This window comes from Pistacia vera, unplaced genomic scaffold (genome assembly GCF_008641045.1).
Source record: "Pistacia vera cultivar Batoury unplaced genomic scaffold, PisVer_v2 Contig1084, whole genome shotgun sequence".
Lineage (NCBI taxonomy): Eukaryota > Viridiplantae > Streptophyta > Magnoliopsida > Sapindales > Anacardiaceae > Pistacia > Pistacia vera.
In genome coordinates this window covers 13,161-37,061 of record NW_022195120.1, presented here as the reverse complement: position 1 = coordinate 37,061, position 23,901 = coordinate 13,161, and the positions used below count along the sequence as shown (strand labels likewise).

At 36.3% G+C, this 23,901-nt stretch overlaps 4 protein-coding genes across 5 annotated transcripts; 1 reads left to right on the top strand and 3 right to left on the bottom strand.

Moving 5' to 3' along the window:
* The first annotated feature begins 1,802 nt into the window (after window positions 1-1,802).
* LOC116134894 (G-type lectin S-receptor-like serine/threonine-protein kinase SD2-5) lies at window positions 1,803-4,454 on the top strand. Its single transcript, XM_031420583.1, has one exon. The coding sequence runs from the start codon at window positions 1,893-1,895 to the stop codon at window positions 4,380-4,382; it is 2,490 nt and encodes an 829-aa protein (XP_031276443.1). The 5' UTR covers window positions 1,803-1,892; the 3' UTR covers window positions 4,383-4,454.
* Window positions 4,455-6,895: 2,441 nt separating this feature from the next.
* On the bottom strand, window positions 6,896-9,011 carry LOC116134856 (UDP-glycosyltransferase 87A1-like). The gene is made up of 3 exons (XM_031420519.1): window positions 8,534-9,011; window positions 8,225-8,357; window positions 6,896-7,040 (listed from the first exon to the last, which is right to left on the bottom strand). Exons 1-3 carry the CDS (start codon window positions 9,009-9,011, stop codon window positions 6,896-6,898), a joined length of 756 nt encoding a protein of 251 aa, XP_031276379.1.
* On the bottom strand, window positions 8,261-23,063 carry LOC116134850 (UDP-glycosyltransferase 87A2-like). Its single transcript, XM_031420505.1, has 4 exons — window positions 22,859-23,063; window positions 20,932-21,273; window positions 8,534-10,090; window positions 8,261-8,357 (listed from the first exon to the last, which is right to left on the bottom strand). Exons 1-3 carry the CDS (start codon window positions 23,061-23,063, stop codon window positions 9,549-9,551), a joined length of 1,089 nt encoding a protein of 362 aa, XP_031276365.1. The 3' UTR covers window positions 8,261-8,357; window positions 8,534-9,548.
* LOC116134866 (UDP-glycosyltransferase 87A1-like) lies at window positions 17,121-20,110 on the bottom strand. 2 transcript variants are annotated; one of them, XR_004128820.1, is made up of 4 exons: window positions 19,375-20,110; window positions 18,292-19,198; window positions 17,674-18,161; window positions 17,121-17,589 (listed from the first exon to the last, which is right to left on the bottom strand). XR_004128820.1 is itself a non-coding variant. In XM_031420545.1 (3 exons), the coding sequence occupies exons 1-2, from the start codon at window positions 19,850-19,852 to the stop codon at window positions 18,303-18,305; spliced, it is 1,374 nt and encodes a 457-aa protein (XP_031276405.1). In that variant the 5' UTR covers window positions 19,853-20,110; the 3' UTR covers window positions 17,121-18,161; window positions 18,292-18,302. The 2 variants fall into 2 exon arrangements, 1 of the variants encoding a protein (XP_031276405.1); XM_031420545.1 differs by having other exon boundaries at window positions 17,121-18,161.
* Window positions 23,064-23,901: the final 838 nt, after the last annotated feature.

Genomic DNA, 23,901 nt, shown 5'->3' with positions numbered 1-23,901 from the left:
CCAGTGCCTAAAAATTTGGCTAAAATCCCCTTTCCGAATGGGGCAGGAGTGTGTGAATACCAGTCCTTGTGGGGAAAATTACCATCCCTAGTTATGAGATAGAGTTGGGTGTAGCAGCTGATGCTAGGGTGGGGTGACAGGTGAGGGGTTAAAGGAAATGATGGGTGTAAGCTTAGGCTACTAAGCTTGTAATAGGGGTAGGATGGGTTTTTTTTTTTTTTTTTGTTTTGTTTTTTCTCCTAGTAACGCTAGAGATACAAATAAATCTTCCAAAAACTTTTGTACAAAGTGATGTAATAAAAAATGAATGGAAGAGTGAGTATAAAAAGTTTAGCATTATTATTATTATTATTTTTTTGTTGGAAAATTCCTTGCTCTTTATTTTATGCTGCAAGATTTCAAAGATATTGACCTGTGACCTCTTAGTCTATAATACAGAAAAATAAGTTAAGCTTTTGATTTTCAGTAAAGAGCATCTAGGGAGAATGGAAAAGGCTACCACATCCAAGGAAGGCAGCAAGCACACAAATTATCTAATCTTGACATAAGAAGGTAGTGACAATAAATAACAATACCAGACTCTTCAAGCTTGGTAATTAAAATGAGTACAATCTAATTCTTTTAACAAGGATTCGTTAGAGGACAAGTCTAATGCCAACAACCGTGGTAATTCCAACTCCAATAACATATATTTAAGTTGTTGTAGTTAAAAAGCTTGTAATTGGACCTTGGGTTAGGTTGATTAGTATGCTTTGTGGTGCGCGCCGGTTGGCTTGTTCTTTCTGCCAAAGTAATTTGGGGATGGATTTCCTCCCCCATCCTCTCCCTGTGCCTGAAAATTTCGATACCAGTCCCTGCCAGGAAAATTACCATCCCTAGTTATGAGATAGAGTTGGGTGTAGTGGCTGATGCCAGGGGTAAGGGGTAAAAGGAAATGATGGGTGTAAGCGTGGCTATTAAGCTTGTAATAGGGGAAAGGTATTTTCTTTTTTTCTCTTGAAGTTGCTGGAAATTTCCCTGCTCTTTATTTTATGCAGCGAGATTTCAAAGATATGGGACCCGGTGACCACTTAGTCTATAGCAGAGACAAATAAGTGAAGCTTTTGATTTTTCTAACTTACGTCTAGGGAGAATGGAAAAATTAATTAAAGCTGGAAACATCAAGGAATGAGCAAATGAATACGGAAAAGTCATAAATAATTTGCAAGAATCTTCAAATACTAGTAAACTTTGTAGGTCCCCTGAACAGAGTAGACTCCAAGTCAAGTAGAAGGGGACAACATATAAGCTTTGATTTTTCTTAGTTCGTACCGTTCAGGATTCCATAAACAATTTCAGGGAAAAAAAAATTAAAAAAAAAAAAAGTTTCTATTCAGTTATAAATTTAATAGAAACTTATATGTTGCATAAACAAAAGGCACCTAAGTTTAAAAAATTAGAGCTAAAAAAATAAAGATTTTAACTTCCAATATGAATAAAAAAGAATTGATTAACAAATGTGAATCATGATTCTATTTCGATCGAAAAATCCGCTCTTGAAAGGAAAAGCCAATTAGAGCCGGAAATTTTTTTAAAACATTGAGGCTGATTTTTGCAATAAACACAAATTCAGCATCTAAACTTCAGTTTATGAAAATTTTAGGCATATGTTCAGCTTACGCGCAAATAACGAAGACAATAATTGACGTGGATGTGGTACCATTTCACGGTGGGGATTGGAGAATAAAGCTCAAGTGTTGACTTGACTGGAATGAAGCTTTCAGGGATTAATGACCGACTTGTGAGGTTGTTAGATGTTTGTTTCTTAAAGGATCACAACATCAAACACGGTTTAGTTTACCGATCCATCGGCAGTTTAATCTCAGCTTCGTAGCCTTAATTTGGCACTACCAATGGGTCTGATTTTTAGCATATTATGGATATCAGCTATGTTTCTTTTCCCATTTTGTTTTTTTTTAAATTCCATCCAAGGTCAATATGTTCAAATGCTTAAGAACACTAACATTTCGTGGCCAATTGATGCGAGTGGATGTAATCCTTCTATTATGTTACTGTTTCACTCCATGGTTAATACAAGTCTCTCTGGAAAATGGTCGTTTGCTTGCGGCTTTAGATCCTCCTCTGACCCTGACTGTAACACTTATCTTTTTGGTATTTTTGCCTTGAATGAGGAGAGCACTCCTCCAAAATTAGTCTGGTCTTCCAACCGAAACAAGCCGGTTAGAAACAAAGCAACTTTGCTGCTAAGCCGAGATGGAGATTTGATGTTACAGGATTTTGATGGTACTTTGGTTTGGTCTACTAATACAAAGGGCAGATCAGTCGCTGGGTTAAAGTTGACAGAATCAGGGAATCTTGTGCTCTTTGACACAAACAACTCCATTGTTTGGCAATCTTTTGATCATCCAACTGACACTTTACTTATTGGACAGAAGTTATATTCTAATTCCAGCCAAAAGCTAACAGCAAGTACTTCACAAACTAACTACTCCGAAGGAGGTTTGTATTCGCTTTTTTTTACGATTATCGGTCTCTCTGCTTTTATGGAATCAGTTTACCCTTATACGGCAATTGAAAGCGAGGCACTCTATGACATGCAACCCTATGTCATTCTTTTGAATGGGAGCTTAGTTCTGTTCAGTTATCTCTCTGGAGAGCCGGTTCGTATTATTTCACTTCCCAACACAACTCCATTGCAACATGTCACGTTGGATTATGACGGGCATTTTAGAGCTTATGATTTAGTAGAGGACAATTGGCGAAGTGTTGCTGATATTTTTATAATGGATAGTTGTGATTATCCTTTGGTTTGCGGAAGATATGGACTTTGCTCGAAATCGGGTGAGGACGATCCCGCATGCACTTGTCCCCAACCAGATGATACAAAATTAAGCTATTTTAGGCCGATTGATGACAGACATCCCAATCGTGGCTGTTCTGAAGTTAATTCCTTGTCCTGTGACAAATTTAAATATCAAAAAATGGTGGAGCTGAAGAATGTCAGTCATTTGAAAGGGCTGGTTCACACTGAAAATACAGATGTCGAGAGTTGCAAACTAGATTGTTTAAAAAACTGTTCTTGCAAAGCTGCGATGCTTGATTCAGTCGGGACTTGTTATTTGGAATCACAAATTTTTTCACTCAAAAATGTTGAGCCAGGTAAGGAAGCAGACACCTTCCGCTTCTTTTTAAAAGTTCAGAATGACTCAAATGTATTGATGGATATCGAAGGGAAAAAAGGGAAGCGAGTAACCATATTAGGATGGAGCCTAGGCGTATTCTCTGGTCTTCTTCTTATCATTGGCATCATCTACATTGCTTTTTCAGCGAAGAAAAAAGATGGTGATGACTTAGAGGAAGAATACTTAAAGGAGGTACCAGGGATGCCCAAGCGATACTCCTATGAAGACTTGATAACAACGACTGATAATTTCAGCAAGAAACTCGGTCAAGGAGGATTTGGATCTGTATTCGAAGGGACTCTTAACGATGGCACCATGGTTGCAGTGAAGTGTCTTGAGGGCCTGAGCCAAATCAAAGAGTCATTTTTATCCGAGGTTAAAACCATTGGTAGTATCCACCATGTCAACTTGGTAAGATTAATTGGATATTCCACCAACAGGTCTCATAGGCTTCTGGTTTATGAAGCTATGTGTAATGGTTCATTAGACAAATGGATCTTCCATATAAACCAACGCTCTGCTCTTGACTGGCGAACCAGAAGAATGATCATTCTAGACATAGCCAAGGGATTGGCGTATCTTCATGAAGGGTGTAGGCAAAAAATATTTCACTTAGATATCAAACCTCAAAACATTCTTCTGGATGAAAATTTTCATGCAAAAGTTTCCGATTTTGGTCTCTCAAAGCTAATTGACAGGGACCAAAGTCACGTTGTAACAAGAATGAAAGGAACACCAGGTTATTTGGCTCCTGAATGGCTCAGCTCAGTTATCACTGAGAAAGTAGATGTTTATAGCTTTGGGGTTGTGGTCTTAGAAATCTTATGTGGTAGAAAGAACTTGGATCGATCTCAACCAGAGGAGGATATGCATTTATTAAGTGTACTTAAGAGAAAGGCAGAAGAGGATCAGCTTTTGGATATGATTGATAAGAAAAGTGAGGATATGATTTCAAATGGAGCAGAAGTGTTGGAAATGATGAAGGTTGCTGCATGGTGTTTGCAAAGCGAATTTTCTAAGAGGCCTTCTATGTCAGTGGTGGTAAAGTTGTTGGAAGGTGCGGTAGATGTTGAAGCAAATTTAGAATATGACTTTTCAGTTCCTGCTACGGCTAGAGCAAGTGTGATTCCAGGGCCAAAGAATGGTGCAGCTGATGTTGCTACACCAATGCTGCCATCGACATTGTCAGGGCCAAGGTGAATGCATAAAACCTCCCCAATGTAATTTTCATGGTGTGTTATAATGCAGTTGTAATTCATTGTAGTTGCAATCTGTTCGCNAGGTTGTCACCAAACAACCTTGACAAGTGAGATCAGTCACTGCCTTTCGACAGGGTCGTTCAACACTATGATAGCCTTACCGTATTATCTGTGCCCTTACTTCAGAATAATACTAGGGCTACGGACGTTTCTAGAATGGCCACCATATGTGCTCATAGGGTTCTCACTATCAAGATTTGAAACACTTGATACCCTCGTCACGGTTCTACCATTCTAAGGACATATATCAATACATATTTCAATAATAATGATTTACGTGATATAGAATAAAATGCCTTTTATTGATGAATGAACATTATTACAAAGAGTCAATTCTACAATAATTGATTGGCTCTAGGGCACCTACTCCAACACTTTTCAATGAAAATCATTGACTTTTGCATTCAGTTTTTAGAGCTCTCTTTTATCTTTCCTTTGCATTCTTGGGCTAAGAACCAACAAATGGTATCAGAGCCTATAACAAAAATCTAAAAAACCTACTACAACCATTCATCAATGACAACTCAAGAACACTCCATTTTCAGTAAAAAAATCTAGCTTGCATCTTCCATCTGTCTTCTCTGTGGTAGACACAAAACAGAGACATGGCAACCCCATCTGCTTTGATGGTACCACCAGTGTTCAATAGGGAACACTACCACATTTGGACTGTCAAAATGAAGGCTTTTCTCTGGGGACAAGGACTGTGGCAGTATGTGGAAGAAAACATGCAGCCACCTCCTTTAGGACAGAATCCCACCTTGAATCAAATAAGATTGCATGAAGAAGAAACCAACAAAGCACCGAGAGCTCTCTCTCACATTCATGTAGCTGTGACTGACCTTGTATTCACAAGGATCATGGCATATGAGACCCCAAAGGAAGCATGGGATAAGTTGAGAGAGGAGTATATGGGCAGCACCACAACAAGGAACATGCAGGTGCTTAATCTTAGGAGAGAATTTGAGATGCAAAGGATACAGGAATCATAAAAAGTCAAGGATTATGTTGATAGATTAATGAGTGTTGTCAAAAAAATAAGGCTAATGGGAGTGGAGTTGATGGATAGAAGAGTGGTGGAAAAGGTTTTGGTGAGCTTTGTAACAACTACTGAAAACTAGTACGATGCATGCATAATAACAATGTAAAATTGGGCCCCAAAAATTTCTTTTTATTATAATTCATATGTCTTTTATACACAAAGAGTACTGTTTACAAAAATTTGTTTTAAAAGACAAAACAGGGGAAACAGTGTAGTTATTCCTCTTCGCTTGCCGACACCCCTCCGACTGCATCATCACCTAGATCCTGCATCCACAAAGGAAAATAACGGGGTGAGCACAAAATAATGCTCAGTAAGTAAAACCTCNTTATCGTAATTGATAAAGATAAGGTTTTCATTTTCTGAAACTCTTTTATCTCATTTATGTGTATACTACATACTTAATCTTAACGTAAATGAATGTTTACTGAATATTTTATACACACCTGTCGGATTTCTTCATTGTCCTCCAGAAGAGAATGTGTGATCTGGATCCAGTCATTACATTGTGATCTCTTCAACCATGTGTTGTTTCTAATATTCTAACTTCTCTTCGACCATGAATTAATAGCAACGATACATTGACGTGAGGAGTTTAAGGTATGGTTTCGCAGATCACGCACAAGGCTAGGTCGCAGATTATTAACAGGTTGTTGGTTCTTGATCAAAGGGCCGGCCATTAATAAATTAGCTCAACTCATTTAAGTTTATCATGACATCTTTGATGATTTAAGCACAAAGAGGCTGGAAGTTTTGAATATTATTAAAGCATTAAAGCATCCATGACCATGAACATAATCAAGTTCCGGCTCAGGCTCTGGCTCAGTCTCATCCTTGTCTTTTGTGTGACATGCAGTTAATCATGGATCGAGATTTGTGCACCAAGGTGGAGCGACTGGAGGAGCAGTTCTCCTGGTTGATGTCCTTTGGATGAGATTTCTATCATCAGAAAGAGAAGTTCACAAAAGTGTAGCATTTTTGCTGCTTGTCACAATCCAATTGCTGATACTGCATTTACTGATACTCGACGAATAGTTGATACAAGTAAGTGAATCAATGGACTCAAGACGGAAATGTATGCAATTGGATTGCAAGTGACTACAATTCCATAAGTATACCTTGTAGTAGGTCCGGATCTACTTATGGGAGAGACATTTATGATGAAAATGATCCAAAGATATAGATGACTTGGCAGCGAGTGTTCTTGCTGGCCTTTTATACACTTTGAATGGAGTGATGAAGGACAAGGTATTTTGAATATGAGATTTATCAGATGATATTGAGATTCTTCCTTAACTATATAGTTTAACTGATATTGAATCTATTCTGGCCGGAATAGATATGGCTATTAACAGCCAGATCCATGGCCGTTAATGCCCAGATCTGACCTATAATGGCCAAGGATCTGACTGTTAATGGCCATCAATATGGCCAGAAATGGCTATATCAGAACCTTCCACCGACTCTCGGTCATTTTTAGCAACTCCGACGCTTTCCAACTGCGGTCCGTGGTGGTTGGCCTGCTGTCGACGGTGGTGGTTGGGTGACAGTGGTAATCTGTAATTTGTTTCAAATATATGAGTATTATTGTCCAAAAACTTAATTAAATAAGGGTAAAATTGTAAAGGTAGAGTAATGTAAATTGATTTTAAAACAAAGATATTATTGTCCAAATTTTTTATTAATAGGGAATAAAATTGTAACAAAAATAAGATTATGTTAGTAATCTTATAATACTTTAGAAAATGAAGATGATTATTTTTAATATTGCTACCAGTAATTACTAGTAGTATTAGAAAATTATATGAATCTTATATTACTTGATAACTGATTAATCAAAATCATTCCAACAAAACGTCCCAAAAATATTGTGTATTGTTTAAAATATTTAGAGAAACTGTCATTGATCTCTCCCTTCTCTTCATCAACTTTCGCAAATTCTTTTTCAGATTTTCTCAGCAACCAAACGGGTTCTATCCTTTTTACCCTTTTCCAAAATAAAAATTTCAACAGCCAAACACATAATCACCTAGGCTGTGGAATGGGATGGGTGAACCAAAACATGAAAGATGTGGCAGTAAAAGTCTTCCAAGCAATTTACTGATTGTATTTACAGCATTTATACTCAACGAAGCAGAGCATCTTACTATGGAATCCAAGATCAGGGGGGCTGAATTAATTATATTTAAATGCCTTTCCACATTTTCCGTTAGAACAAGTCCAAAAATTGATTCTTTTAATCCTTGGAATATGATTCCTTCAAATATTATAATAATAGTTCTTGATTGTCGAGAGAGCTAACCATGAGTCTGATGTCTCAAAATCTCTAGACTTTATCCATTTTCAATCCCAAACTTTTTCATCATAATTTACAGAGTTAGATTTGAGATTTTTGGGATTTGAATGATACGGGTTTTGGATGGTGACTTAAGGTAAGGGTGTTATTGCTCTTGTTGACTACGTTTGTGACAGTGGCTAGCTTTATCCAGCCTGGTGGACTGGAGAACAGAGATCAAGTGGATAAGAATGGAGGACATTGGCAGAGAACAAGAGTAAAAGATTTGGTCAATTTTTTATTTGGAATGTTTCTAGAAAAATTATTATTATATAAGCTTTCCTGTAAACGAGGTGTTGACTGTTTGACTCCATTTTCCTAGGTTACTCTGAACAATCATATATTATTGTATGACAGCTAGTTCCATGATCAAAAATAGCTTCCTTATATAAAAAAAACTCTCGACCCAGGCACCCATTTCTCTCCTAAANAAATGCAATCCAGGAGAAGCTGCAAGACTCCATTGTCATTTTTGTGGAACACTGTTTTAAGGTCCGCTATATTTGATGAAGAAATTCCAGGGATGTAGTCCACATGATCTAACATACACAATGACACAATCTCAATCATTATTTTGCATTTAATAAAATTTTTAGCACAGAAACAGTAAATTCTGCTAGTTCTTATGTATATATATAAAGTTTGCATTTCAACAGTAAATTCAAAGTCCCCAACTAGACGATATGTAATATGCTGACGAGTTACTCTTACCTACCTGGCAGGTTCAAGACTGCAAGATGTTCTTTTGAGAACTGATAAAAATGATAGAGCAAAGAGAAATATAATGTTGACGCTGTCCAAAGTGCAGCCACTGGAATATTCCTTCTAGTCCCCAGATTGATTGGCCACCTTAACTCAAGATCTGCAATGATGGCAGTCACAGGTGGTTCAAGCCGATCAAGAAGCTGTTCAAAAGGAGCTTCCATCTTTGTCATGACAGCTTCATAGAAGCCAGGAAATTCTTGTGCCCTAACCCTCTCAGATGGGATGACATTAGGAATTGTTCTGAAGCGTATGTTATCAGGCCTAGGATTGGAGCCGATTAATCCTAGCCACTCTTCTGTGACAACAAAGGTGATGATAATATCTTGTTTTCTAGAAACTAACAATTTGCAGAGGTTCATCAAAGGGTTGATGTGGCCTCTGCCTGGATAAGGCATCGCAACCACATGACAGATGGCGGTTGAGTACATCTCTCAGTTGGGCTGTTTATCTTGGTAGAGTTTGGAAGAACAAGAGGTGCGTCCTTTATCATCTTCTAAAGTGAGCTCAGGATAACGTTTTCAGATAAAAACAGATCACTTCTGGTTTTGAAAAATTACAGATAAGATGAAATAAAAGAAAATGCTTGTATAATATTTTGTGGGTCAATTTGTGATGAAGTCATATGCATCGTATTTAGAACCGACTTACAAATGTATGGCCAGTATTCCTTTTACCACCTTTTTGACCAGAAATCAAGGATTTTAAGTAAATTGCACTCATGGAACTGCCAATAATCCAGGAAGAAGACAAGATATTTTTTCAACTGATTCAAAATTTACACAAGCAGGTGAGTTTTAAGAACTAAATCAAAGTCAGATACCCTAGATAACAGAATCTAGCAAATGCTTAGTGACAACTGTATTCGACAGAAAAACTTTAGAACAAATTATTTTAGCCACAGAAGTATGGTCCCTGGCTGATGGTTTTTCTAAGAGGTGATTAATGAGATGAAATACATAATATGATCAATGGTTATGTCCTTGTGAAATGTCTTGAATGAATGCAGTAAGGTTGATTACAGATGATCCGCTTTCTGTGGTAGCTCCTTGACAAATATCTCTAAGTTGTCTTACTTTTCTTCTTACTTCTATACCCTCATCGCTATTCAAATCCATAAACCTTTTTATAACTTCAGCAATTTCTTCTCTTGTTAAAATTTTTTGAGTTCCAATCTCTCTCTTCGCCTCCCACCCAATTTTCCAATCTTCCACAATTTGGTTACTATTAGGATCTTGATCCAAAAATAGGGGAAAAGTAAGCATTGGAACCCCAGCAAAAACAGCTTCTAGAGTGGAATTCCATCCGCAATGTGTCCAGAAACCACCTACAGAAGAATGGCACAACACCCTTAATTGGTCACACCAAGGCAGTACCAACCCTTTATCTCCACAAATTTCTTTCAAACGAGAAGCTTCTCCACGAGCCACCCACACGAAATTAACATTGCTATTTTGCAAGCCAGCAAGAATTTCATCCATTTGCGTACTTGAAACAGAGAGGAAGCTGCCTAATGAGATGTANGCAATTTCTTCCATTTGAGAGCCTGAAACCGAAGAAAACTTCCGAAAGAGACATAAAGAACTGAACTGTTAGGTTGCTGTTTAGCCAATCAATGTAATTGATTTCGTTGTGGGTAGGAGTAATAGAGGAATTATCTCCAAGCTTGAACCAAGGTATAGCAGGGCCTACATTGTAGATGGGTAACAGAAACTTCGCTCTTAAAGCATCAATGGCACAGGGTTCTAGCTCATATATTGAAGTGAATAAGAGATATATTGTGCTTTATACACCCACGAAATAATCCTATAGAATTGCTGCACTCTGCATGGGTTGTTGCCACTGATGAGAGGTAAAGTCCATCAGATGTGTTGAAGAAACTCATGGGATGTAGTCAACACGATCCTCACCCTTATCTACCAAAAACTTACAGAAACTGTTGAAGCATTGATAATTTGCTGGAAAATTTAGTTAAGTTAGTTTGTTTTTGAATTAGTTTCTTGGTGCCAAGTAGCAGTTGCATTCCCTTGTTTTCTGCTGAAACTGAAGCTGCTGGAGTTGTGTTGGAGTTGTTAATTTTGTGTCATGTTTAGGTGTAATCAGTGTAAGATAAGTGTGCATTAAGTTACCAACTTTGTTTTTGAAATTTAAAGTCTGAATGGTTGTTGTAGTTGGTAAAACAGTAAGCTTTATTGTATATATATTGCAAGTTCAGTATAATGAAATATAGTAGTTCACCTTCTGCATTTTTTCTCCTTTTCTTTCTTAGAGTTCTCCGGCCAAATACCATCAGAAACAAAGTAAATTGATGGATTCTACGATTATTACTACACATGCGGTAATGCAGTATAATTTAAGCTATTGCAGAATATTTTCACCAACTAAATTCGATCTATGATTAAAATATCTTATAATCCCAACCCCACTTTAAACCTAAATAGCTTCAAGCTATCTACTCAGTGAAAACGTTGAGCAGAAGTACTCTTAAAAAACACAATCTCTAAATCAGAAGAAGAACAATTTTCTTAACTTCTCACCTAATAAGCCAACTGGGTTGGGTGGTGTCCGTTTTGAACTAAAAGTTCGAAATATTGAAATATCGAAAACATCATAGCTGACATAGGCCAAAACGAAGCCACAGGAATATTCCTCCGATTCCCAACACAAACGGCCCAATACAATAAACTATCGACAATAATAAGAGTAGCCGGCAGCTCAAGCTGATCCAGAAGAAATTCAAAAGGATTCTCCATTTTAGTCATAACAGCTTCTATGAATCCGTTCATGTCAGCAGCTCGACCTCGTTCAGATGGGATCACATTTGGTATTGAAACCAAGCAAATTTTTTCTGGAAAATTCTCGGAGCTGAGGAAGCTGAGCCACTCTTCGGTGAGTACAAAAGTTACAACAACGTTGTTGGTTCTGGAAACTAACAGGTTGCAGAGATTGATGATGGGGTTGATGTGGCCTCGACCGGGATACGGCGTGGCCACCACGTGGCAGACGGGACTTTCTTCGGATAACACAAGGTTCTTTATGTCTAGGATTTGATTGAACAACCGTTTATCAACTGCTTAGATTGAATTTGAGATAGGAAACTATTAAGGTCAAAGATACAATAACTGAATGAAAGGGCTTTCCGGATTGGCTAATAACAGCATTTCAAAAGGAATTTTTATATGACCAAAACCATTGTTTTAAAACTCGGCCCGGACCGGCCGGTTGAAACGGTTAAATCGGGACCCGACAGCTTCAACGGGCCGGGTTTAACTTTTTCGATTCACCCCAAAACCCTAAGATTTGGGAGGATGATCGGCGAACAATAAACGACCGGAAGGTTAGGGCTTTTGAAGACCAAGCTCCGATGAATGCAATGGTGGTGATTGCGTTGATTTCTGGTGAGTAAATCGACCGAAAATCAAACAAACCTGGCAGCGGCAACAATGGGATTTTTTCGACGATTGGCGAGGCTAACGGGGGTGGGATGAGGTGGGTTTTGGTCGGGAGGAACAGGGGAGTAATTCCTGGATGATGGGGAGGTTTTTCGGCGCCGGCGTGGATGAGATCTGGCCTGGAATACCCACACCGGCGTCGGTGAGATCTGGCCGAAATCGAACCTATTTCGGCCAGATCTTGGGTAGATTTTAATGGAAATGGGCTCAGGGGACGATTGGGGTTGCATCTAAGGTGTCACCGCTGCTGATCAGTCACCGGTCGATTTTCATTTGGGGTGTATTTGATAAAGTTCAAACATGTAGGGACTTGCAGGTGATTTTCAGGGGTGTATTTGTTGAGTTTTAAAGTTTTTTGTTAACGGGTCAACCTGGGACCCGAAAAATTTGCTGGGTTTCACCTCGGGTTGGGTTTTAAAACATTGACCAAAACTCTTTATTATAAAGAGTTTATCTATAGAAACAAGAGTCTAACAAACTCTTTATTCTTTAAATATAAATTAAAGAGTGAGTTTGATTCTCCACATTTAGAGAGTAAAATTTTACTCTCTATCTTAATTTTAAATAACAAATCACAAGTTTCTATGCATTTTATTTATTATTTATCTTTCCCATTAAGTTTTTTCTTTGAAAAAAATATATTATCTCTCCTATAATTTAAAGAGTCTATTGGATTTGAATAAATATTTTGTTTTTTATATTTAAAAATCAATGAAGATGCTCTTTATTTATACGAAAAATGCTCTTTAAAAATAAAAAGTTTTATTAGAGATGCTCTAATACTATAAAGAAGAGTTAAATACTTTGAAAATACCATTTTTGCACTGAGGTTTCATTGAGTAAAGTTTTTTATCATTAGGGGGGTGTTTGGATCATATTGTTTTATTATAGAGGTATATTATATTAACGGAAAGAAAGATTACCTTGAGGATTATTGAGAATGTTTATAAAATGTGTTTAGTTGATTCGAATAAATTAGTAAATAATATGTTTGGTTGGAAGGATAAATGGATGGGTATGTTATATAGATTACTAAATTGCCCTCCTTTTTAAATATTAATATAATAGTATTTTTTATTATTATTTTTTGAATCATTTCTTTTAACCCCCTATATTTGAAATTTTGCTAAAACACCTCAATCATATAAAACTTTAATTTGTAGTAAAATCATCTCCATCCACCAGTCGCCACTGCCAACTGCTGCCGACAATCAACAGAATGACCCACAACTGGCCGTGTATGGCCAACCGTGCGCCGGCAAAGCCAGAAATGGCCATGGCCAGAAAACAGCCAGATCTATGGCCATTTCACGGCCATAGAAACACCAGATCTGGTCGTTTCTGGCCATGGATCTGTGATCCATGGCCCAAAAAGGCCTTACCGGTGCACGACTGGTCAAATCCTGCTGGTCGTGCACCATTATGGTGACTGACGCTGGCGGGTGGCGGTGGTGAGTCACAACCGATGGTGGTCTTGGGTGGCTGGGGATATTTTGTTAACGTTTAAACTTTTTTGTAGCTGGGGTGTTTTAGCTAATTTTTCAAATGTAGGGGACTGGATAATTGTTATTTAGTAGACATTTGAGGGCAATTGTATCCGAAATGGTTTTTAATTAAGGGCAAAATGGGAAGAAAAATCATACTACCCTGGTAATGTTTTAATAACATCTCCTAACAAGGTAATAAGATTACCCTTCACATTACCAACAGTAACCACTATTTGTAATAAAAGATTACCGTCATATTTTATTACTTGCAAACCAAATACAAGAATCTTGCAAAATAAACAAATATTACCCCTATTATCTTATTTACCCCTGATCCAAACGACCTCTAGGATGTGTTTATTTTAGTTCAGGAAATGTAATATTACTGAATATATAGATTACTTTAAAGATTACTGAAAATATTTAGGGAAATGTGTTTGGTTGGTTGGAATAAATTGATGGGCATGTTATGTTAATATGTTTGGTTGGGAGGAATAAATTGGTGGGTATATTATATAATTTATTAAATTGCTCTCATCGTTAAATATTAATATAATATTATTTTTATTATTATTATTTGAATAATTTCTTTGAACCCCCTATATTTCAGATTTAGCTAAAACACCCTAGCAACAAAAAAAGTTTAAAACTTAACAAAAGACACCTCGCCCCACCCCAAGCCACTGCCGGCGGCCTGCCATCACCGTCAGCGGTGGCAAAAGTGGAGATTTGGCCATGAAAGGCCAAATATTTGGCTGTGAAACAATGGCCATTTCACGGCCAAATATCTAGCCTTTCATGGCTAGATCTGCACGACCAAATATCTTGCCTTTCACGGCCATATTTTGCTGTTTCCAACCATGGATAAAAACAGCCTTATCAGCGCACAGTGGGCCAAATATTGCTGGTTATGTGCCATTCTGTCATCGCCAATAGTCGTCGGCAATGGTTTTTGGCGGTTGGTTGTGGTGGCTAGATCCAACCACCACCCTTGGGTAATTTTGTATAATTTCAAGGGTATTTACATCCTAAAAACTTTGTATATAAGGATAAAATAGTCAATTGATATTTTTGTAAATTGTTTTTAAAACAAGGGCATTATTGTCCTAAAATTTTATTAATAGAGGGTAAAATTGTAACAAAAATAAGATAACCAAGTAATCTTAAAATATCTAAAAAAATGGAGGTAATTAAATTACCTCCAATATTACCAACAATAACTACTATTAATATTGGAAGATTATCAGAATCTTATATTACTTGACAATCAAACATAATAATCAAGTAATATAAGATGACATTACCTCAGTAATTTCATATAACCCCCACCCAAACACACCCTAAACTCTATATTGAATTAATCACTTCTTTGTCTACACATTGAACGAGATACTAATTAAATTAAGCGGTGGCTTGGTACATGTGGCAGCTTTCGACGACACATGCCCTTTGTCATTTTTTTTAGGTAATCTAGGTGTCCGGATTAGCTTACGTACACCTCAACTAATCCTCTGGGTCCTTGAATACCCTACAAACCCAAAGGATTAAGTAAGTCACAAAGTGGTAGGTGGCCTCAAGGTTCGAATCCAAGAAGCCAACGACGGGAGCAAACCTCTTTGACCACTAGGTCAACCTGTTAGGGTTATATAATATCAAACTCTTTATTTATTTATTTTTTGGCTAAGTGTATTGTATTAAAAAGAAGAAGGGTTTACAAAGGCCTACAAAAAAGGCGGCCAACCTACATCAAGACATCCCCTGCGTAAGGTGCAAAAAATAAACAAATGCCTAAACTTTGACGCTACACAATTCTCTTGGGAGCCTGTCTAAACCAAGAGAAAAGGGAGATAAGACCCAAGAGAAAGAATCTAAGTAAGAAATCAACAACAAAACACCACCCTCAGGACAATCCCTTAGGTTTGACTCCCAAAAACACATACAATGAGACACAAAGAAGACTCAAGGCAAAGAAAACAAAGAGATTGAGGATACACCACAGCAAAGTCTTCACAATAACAACGAGCAAGTCAGTAAGTCTCTCAACGAAAAAATAGCATCTCACCCAATCACATGGTCATCATACACCACAACAAACTCTTTATGTTATTGGTCCCATTATAATAATTAATATTTCTATATTTGATCTCTTATTAATTGGTGCTCCGTTTTGCCTTGTGTAAAGTAAGGGTGGGCAAAATTTTAGGGTAGAACCGGAACCGACGGGTACCCGGGTGTCAATTTCGGTTCCTACCTTGAACCGATCGTAACAGGGTTGGTTCCGATTCCAAAAAATTGGAACCAATACTGTGAGTTCCGGTTCCGGTTCCAAATCAAAAGAACTGGGACTAATTGAGATAATATTAAAGAATGGTTTTTTTTTTTTTTTTTTTTGATATTTTGCATGTCATAAATATGTAAGAAAATTTTGGTTTTTTATCTTAGTATCAAAAGTCTTATTAATTTTCATTAAAATATCAGTTCTTCAAAATATTTTTATTAATTTTTAAATTTCACTTGTTACTTAATTAAAAAACTAATATACATTAAGACATTTACGTTAAATAATGGCTTTTAAATGTTTATTATTGGTGAAAACAAACAATTAAATACTTATAATTAAGCATCAAGTAAATATAAACAAATATATTATTTAATGTTTTACATTTAAGTCTATCTAGTAGTTGGACATATTCAGATGTCACATAAATGATCAAACGCCACTTAAGTGAATTAAGAAAGTTAATTTTTTTTTTTTTTTACTTTTTATTCGATGAAAAATGTATGAATAATTTGTTTAAATTATTTTGATAATATTATTATTATTTAGTAGCAACAACTACGCATATGTCCAATTAAATAACTCTTTTTATACTTACATCATATGCCAATACTTTTTCACTTTAAAATCTCTACTTTTTAGCATATTATATTCTTCCATAGAACATTACAATTCAACTTGGTATTTATATTTAAGTTTAAAAACATAAAACATTGTTTAAATTGTATTACATAAAAATTATTTAAATAATAATACAGTTAACATTATGTGAGCATATATATCATAATAGAATTTTGGAAGGATGAAACTTGATATGTTATTAACTTATTATGTTATGTTATTTAATGTGTTATGTAATTTTAATTTTGGGAGGATGAAATGGATATTAGGATAGTTGTAATTTTTGTAAAGTCCGCACGGTGTATTTGCCATTTCAGAAAACTGTTAGAGGTGTAATTATAGTTTTTAAGGGTTTATTTGTCATTTTTTTAAAATTTGGGGGGTAATTTATATTTTTTTTGATACCCGAAACCGATTCCACTTCAAGCTCCAAATCAAAGGAACTGGCCGGTTCCTATTCCTTATTTCCTTTGCTTTTAGGCGGGTACCTGGACCCGCCCACCCCTAGTGTAAAGTTTATCCATAGGCATTTATTTTTTCAGCTGGGACAATAACAACACAAGTGAAGAACTTGAAGACCAAGACGGAGTCCGGTGCACTTTATATCAAGACTGGGAATGTAGGTAACAGATTGTAGAAATTGATCAGATAGATTTTACCCCTTTTAAAACAATATCATGATGCAAAACAATCTCATATATACCTAACCATCGTAAGACACAAAAAACGATGAAATTGCTCCAATCCAAGAGATTTTGTGTTTTACCACATGGTCAAATTCACAAGTTTCATACAGATGAATCATGAATATTTTTGGAGGCAGCTCTATGCCCACTGAGAATATTGAGCAATGTACCGAATGAAGGATTTGGTGCTTCTGCAATTGCATTTTCATATAATTCCTGGAGATTTTTCGCCCTTTTCCTCATTTCTTTGACTTCGGTGCTTTCCATATCCACAAACTTCCGCAAAAGCTCCATTATTGCATCTCTTTTCACCAAAATTTCCACCCCCCTCGTCTCCTTTCTAACTCTCCAACCAATTTTCAAATCTTCCTCGATTGACTAACTATTTGTAATTTGGTCCATTCCTATTGGGAATGACAGAAAAGGCATTCCTGCAAAAACACCTTCTCTAATAGAATTCCACCCACAATCTGTCCAAAAGACCCCTGGACAAGGATGAGATAACATCTTAAATTGGTCACACCAGGGAACTATCAATCCCATTTTACCAAAACCCTCTTTTAGTTTACCTGTTTCTCCACGAACTACCCACAAGATCCTAACACCGCCACTGCTCGAACCAGCTGCAATTTCATCCATTTGAGCGCCTGAAACCAAAAGAAAACTTCCAAAAGAGACACAAAAGAACTGAATTGTTGGGCTGGTTGTTTAGCCACTCTATGTAGTTGATTTCATTGTGGTTAGGACTTAAAGATGAATTGTCTCCAAGTTTGAACCAGGGCATTGAAGGGCTAGATGGGTAGATGAGTAATAGAATCTTTGCCCTTAAAGCCTCAATAGCATAGGGTTCTAGCTCATAAATTGAAGTGATTAAAAGATATTGTGATTTATGCTACCACGAAATAATCCTATAGATATTGTGATTTATGCTACCACGAAATAATCCTATAGAATTGCTGCAACATATATGGGTTTACTCCACTGTTATGCAACGGAAAGTCCATCAGACGTGTTGAAGAAACTCCTGGGATGTAGTCCACACGTTCTTCGCCCTTTTCTATAAAAAAAGGTACGGAAAGAAAGTCAATTTAGTTAGTATATTGTCACTAACTAAAGTTGATCTATGAGTAACATAACTAATAAGATATTAATACTGATTATGTTCAAACAGGTTGTCAGTTACATACACTAAAGAATTCTATTTGTGGCTTTGTCCTTTTAAAATGTCCCGGATGAATGCATTAAGGTTGATTACAGATGATCCACCTTCACCTTCCGCAATTGCACCATGACAGGTATCTCTTACTTGTCTTGCATTTCTTCTCATTTCTTTTCCCTCATTGCTACTCAAATCCATAAACCTTTGTACAAGATCTGAAATTTCCTCTCTTGTAACTATATTTTGACTTCCAATCTCTTTCTTCACTCTCCACCCAATTTTCCAGTCTTCCACAATTTGGTTACTATTAGGATCTTGATCAAAGCACAGAGGAAATGTAAGCATAGGAACTCCAGCAAATACAGCTTCGAGCGTAGAATTCCATCCACAATGTGTCCAAAAACCCCCCACAGAAGAATGGCACAACACCTTTAATTGGTCACACCAGGGCAGTACTAACCCTTTATCTCCACAAATTTCTTCCAACTGAGAAGCTTCTCCACGAGTCACCCACATGAAACAAACACTACTATTTTGCAAGCCAGCAAGAATTTCATCCATTTGGGCACTTGAAACAGAGAGGAAGCTGCCTAATGAGATGTAAAGAACAGAATCTGCAGCTTTAGAATCTAGCCATCTTATATAGTCAGGTTCATTGGCACTATTACAATTACTTCCAAAGGCGTCATTTTTAAGTTCTAGGTAAGGTATAGCAGGACCAATATGGTAGACAGGAAACGGAAAAGCTGATATTAAGTTGTTGGTAACTTGCGGTTCAAGCTCGTAGATGGAAGTGAATAGAAGATATTGTGCTTTTGGCACCCTTGAAATGCAATCCAGTAGAAGCTGCAAGACTCCATTGTCATTTTTGTGGAACACTGTTTTAAGGTCCGCTATATTTGATGAAGAAATTCCAGGGATGTAGTCCACATGATCTAACATACACAATGACACAATCTCAATCATTATTTTGCATTTAATAAAATTTTTAGCACAGAAACAGTAAATTCTGCTAGTTCTTATGTATATATATAAAGTTCGCATTTCAACAGTAAATTCAAAGTCCCCAACTAGACGATATGTAATATGCTGACGAGTTACTCTTACCTACCTGGCAGGTTCAAGACTGCAAGATGTTCTTTTGAGAATTGATAAAAATGATAGAGCAAAGAGAAATATAATGTTGACGCTGTCCAAAGTGCAGCCACTGGAATATTCCTCCTAGTCCCCAGATTGATTGGCCACCTTAACTCAAGATCTGCAATGATGGCAGTCACAGGTGGTTCAAGCCGATCAAGAAGCTGTTCAAAAGGAGCTTCCATCTTTGTCATGACAGCTTCGTAGAAGCCAGGAAAGTCTTGTGCCCTAACCCTCTCAGATGGGATGACATTAGGAATTGTTCTGAAGCGTATGTTATCAGGCCTAGGATTGGAGCCGATTAATCCTAGCCACTCTTCTGTGACAACAAAGGTGATGATAATATCTTGCTTTCTAGAAACTAACAATTTGCAGAGGTTCATCAAAGGGTTGATGTGGCCTCTGCCTGGATAAGGCATCGCAACCACATGACAGATGGCGGTTGAGTACATCTCTCAGTTGGGCTGTTTATCTTGGTAGAGTTTGGAAGAACAAGAGGTGCGTCCTTTATCATCTTCTAAAGTGAGCTCAGGATAACGTTTTCAGATAAAAACAGATCACTTCTGGTTTTGAAAAATTACAGATAAGATGAAATAAAAGAAAATGCTTGTATAATATTTTGTGGGTCAATTTGTGATGAAGTCATATGCATCGTATTTAGAACCGACTTACAAATGTATGGCCAGTATTCCTTTTACCACCTTTTTGACCAGAAATCAAGGATTTTAGGTAAATTGCCCTCATGGAACTGCCAATAATCCAGGAAGAAGACAAGATATTTTTTCAACTGATTCAAAATTTACACAAGCAGGTGAGTTTTAAGAACTAAATCAAAGTCAGATACCCTAGATAACAGAATCTAGCAAATGCTTAGTGACAACTGTATTCGACAGAAAAACTTTCGACCAAATTATTTTAGCCACAGAAGTATGGTCCCTGGCTGATGGTTTTTCTAAGAGGTGATTAATGAGATGAAATATATAATATGATCAATGGTTATGTCCTTGTGAAATGTCTTGAATGAATGCAGTAAGGTTGATTACAGATGATCCGCTTTCTGTGGTAGCTCCTTGACAAATATCTCTAAGTTGTCTTGCTTTTCTTCTTATTTCTATACCCTCATCGCTATTCAAATCCATAAACCTTTTTATAACTTCAGCAATTTCTTCTCTTGTTAAAATTTTTTGAGTTCCAATCTCTCTCTTCGCCTCCCACCCAATTTTCCAATCTTCCACAATTTGGTTACTATTAGGATCTTGATCCAAAAATAGGGGAAAAGTAAGCATGGGAACCCCAGCAAAAACAGCTTCTAGAGTGGAATTCCATCCGCAATGTGTCCAGAAACCACCTACAGAAGAATGGCACAACACCCTTAATTGGTCACACCAAGGCAGTACCAACCCTTTATCTCCACAAATTTCTTTCAAACGAGAAGCTTCTCCACGAGCCACCCACACGAAATTAACATTGCTATTTTGCAAGCCAGCAAGAATTTCATCCATTTGCGTACTTGAAACAGAGAGGAAGCTGCCTAATGAGATGTACAGTACTGAATCTGCTGGTTTAGAATCTAGCCACTGTATATAGCCATGGTCATTAGTACTATTATTAGTTCCATAGTTGTTTTGCTCACGTTCTAGGTAAGGTATAGCAGGGCCAATAGGGTACACAGGAAAAGGAAAAGTTTCCCTTAAATTGTTGGTAACTTGGGGTTCAAGCTCGTAGATAGAAGTGAATAGAAGATATTGTGCTTTTGGCACCCTAGAAATGCAATCCAGGGCAAGCTGCAACACTCCATGATCATTTCTTTGGAACACTGCTTTAAGGTCCGCTAGATTTGATGAAGAAATTCCCGGGATGTACTCCACATCATCTATCTCNAAAAAAAAAAAAAAAAAAAAACTCAACCACGTGAAATAAGACTAAATATAATAAAAATCCTTGATACGTTAGACAATCTTATTTGGGGACATCTTTTTTCTTTGGGTACATTTGATTCAGAGAATGTTTTATTATTGGAAATGTTATATTAATGAAAATATAAATTATCTTGAAAATTACTGGGAATGTTTAGAGAAATGTGCTTGGCTAGTTGGAATAAATTGATGGGTATGTTATATTAAATATGTTTAGTTGGAATGATAAATGGGTGAGTATGTTCTATAGAATACTAAATTGCCATTCCTTTAAAATATAAATATAATATTATTTTTTTAATCCCCTAAATTTGAAATTTTGCTAAAGCATCCCGCCATATAAAACTTTTTATTTGTAGCAAAACCATCTCCACCCATCCAAAGCCATTGTCAATAGCTAGCCACCATTGCCAACAGTTGTCGTAATGGTGCACAACCAGTGGGATCTGGCTGGTCGTGCGCCAGCAAGGCCGTTTTTATGGCCGTGAAGATGTAGCCTTGAAACGACCACAGATATAGCTATGAAAAGGCCATAGAAATAGCCATATCTGATTTTGATTTACATTTTGGAAGCTGTATTTGTGCACAAAGAAAATACAGAAAATAATATAAGAACAGTGGATGTAGGATTTGCACTTAGCATCCGAGCCAAAAAATCTTTTTCTTTGTGCTATTTTTTGATTTCCTGTTCATTCATTGATCTAACATCGAAATCACAGGTTTTATACAAACTCTTACGTGGCTTCCCCTACGAATCCAACGTACTTCTCGTTGGTGCAAATCACAGCATCAACAGTTTTAAATCTCGTTATTTGTTTGATGGATTGATATCAAGAGATGAATTGATTTTTTTTTTCAAATATCTTAAATTAAAATTAAAATTAAAATTATTATTATTATTTACTTAAAAAGAAAGTCTTAAAGTGTTAGGTTAAGTTGTATGAAACACGAAAAGATGGAGTTGGGTCATTGTGAAACACAAAGTTTAACAATCTCCATTGGAAACTTTGGTTGACTTGACTTGAAATGCTACTTTCCACCTTCCAACTCTATCATGTTATAAGATTCTTTGTTAATATTTAAGAAAAAATAAATATAGATTACAATGTAAAGTATATAAATGTAATTAAGAAAAAAAAAAAAAAAAACTCAACCACATGAAATAAGACTAAATATAATAAAAATCCTTGAAACGTTAGACAATCTTATTTGAGAACATCTTTTTTCTTTGGGTGCATTTGGTTTTGAGAATGTTTTATTATTGAGAATTTTATATTAATAGAAATATAAATTACCTTAAAAATTACTAGAAATGTTTAGGGAAATGTGTTTGGCTGGTTGAAATAAATTGATGGGTATGTTATATTAATATGTTTGGTTAGAAGGATAAATAGGTGGGTACGTTATGTAGAATACTAAATTACCCTCCTTTTAAACTATTAATATAATATTAATTTTTGAATAATTTCTTTTTAACCCCCTACATTTGAAATTTTGCTAAAATACCTCGCTATATAAAACTTTTATTTGTAGTAAAATCACCCCCACCCACTCCAAGCCACTGCCAATAGCCAACCACCATTACTGGTAGCTGCCGTAATGGTGTACGACCAGCGGGATCTAGCCGGTCGTGCACCGGTATGTGGCCTTGAAATGACCACAAATCATGAAAAGGCCATGAAAATAGCCAGATCGGCATAACGGCTTTATCGGTGCACGACCGGCCAGATCCGCTAGTCGTCGCCATTATGGCAACTGCCGCTGGCAGCCGGCAGTGGTCTTGGGTGGTTGGGGGTATTTTGTTAATTTTTAAATTTTTGTAGTTGGGGTGTTTTAGCTAAATTTCAAATATAGGGGGTTTGGGATGGTTATTTGGTAGACATTTAAGGGCAATTGTGTCAAAAATATTATTTAATTAAGGGTAAAATAGGTACAAAAATTAGATTACCTCGGTATCTTTTAATAACACCCCTTGAAATTACCTTATATATTATTAATAGTAAATACTATTTATAATTAAAAATATTCGTAATATTTTATTACTTGTAAACCAAATAAAGGAATCTTGAAAGTTAAAGGAAGATTACCTCTGCAATCTTATATTACGTGAACCAAGCGCACTCTTTATGTTAGATTACTTGACTCAACCGAATGACCTCGTTTTGCTTTTCTAAATGGAATGCCATCCCCACAATTACAAATTGTCGTTAAATTGAAAATAGAGAGGAAAAAGGGAGATGTTTACCCCCTAAAGTTTAATCAAATAACAATGTCCCCCTGAAATTTTAGAAATAATATAAATCCTCATGTTGTTAGTGAGTCATTAGAATTTATAATATGATGTGTTAATAATTATCTACCTAATTAATCCTCTATCGCTTATTTTAATACAAAAAACTTAAGATAGAGGAATTTTTGTTATCAATAATTATAAGGGATTTTTTTTTTTAATTTAAGTATAATTAAAGGGCATTTTTTTATTAACCCAAAAGTAGATTGTAAATAAAGTAAAATTGAAACCACATCGCAAGGAAATTACATCTTCATTTCTAAGGTTTGTCCGATGTAATTTGACTCAATTATTG

Coding starts and splice junctions, on each gene's coding strand:
- LOC116134894 (XM_031420583.1), top strand. CDS start 1,893: ATGGGTCTGATTTTTAGCATATTATGGATATCAGCTATGTTTCTTTTC.
- LOC116134866 (XM_031420545.1), bottom strand. CDS start 19,852: ATGTACTCAACCGCCATCTGTCATGTGGTTGCGATGCCTTATCCAGGC. Junction 19,199..19,374: donor TGCAGTCTTGAACCTGCCAG/GTAGGTAAGAGT, acceptor TGTGTATGTTAG/ATCATGTGGACTACATCCCT.
- LOC116134850 (XM_031420505.1), bottom strand. CDS start 23,063: ATGGCGACGACTAGCGGATCTGGCCGGTCGTGCACCGATAAAGCCGTT. Junction 10,091..20,931: donor AGTACTGTACATCTCATTAG/GCAGCTTCCTCT, acceptor ACATCTCATTAG/GCAGCTTCCTCTCTGTTTCA.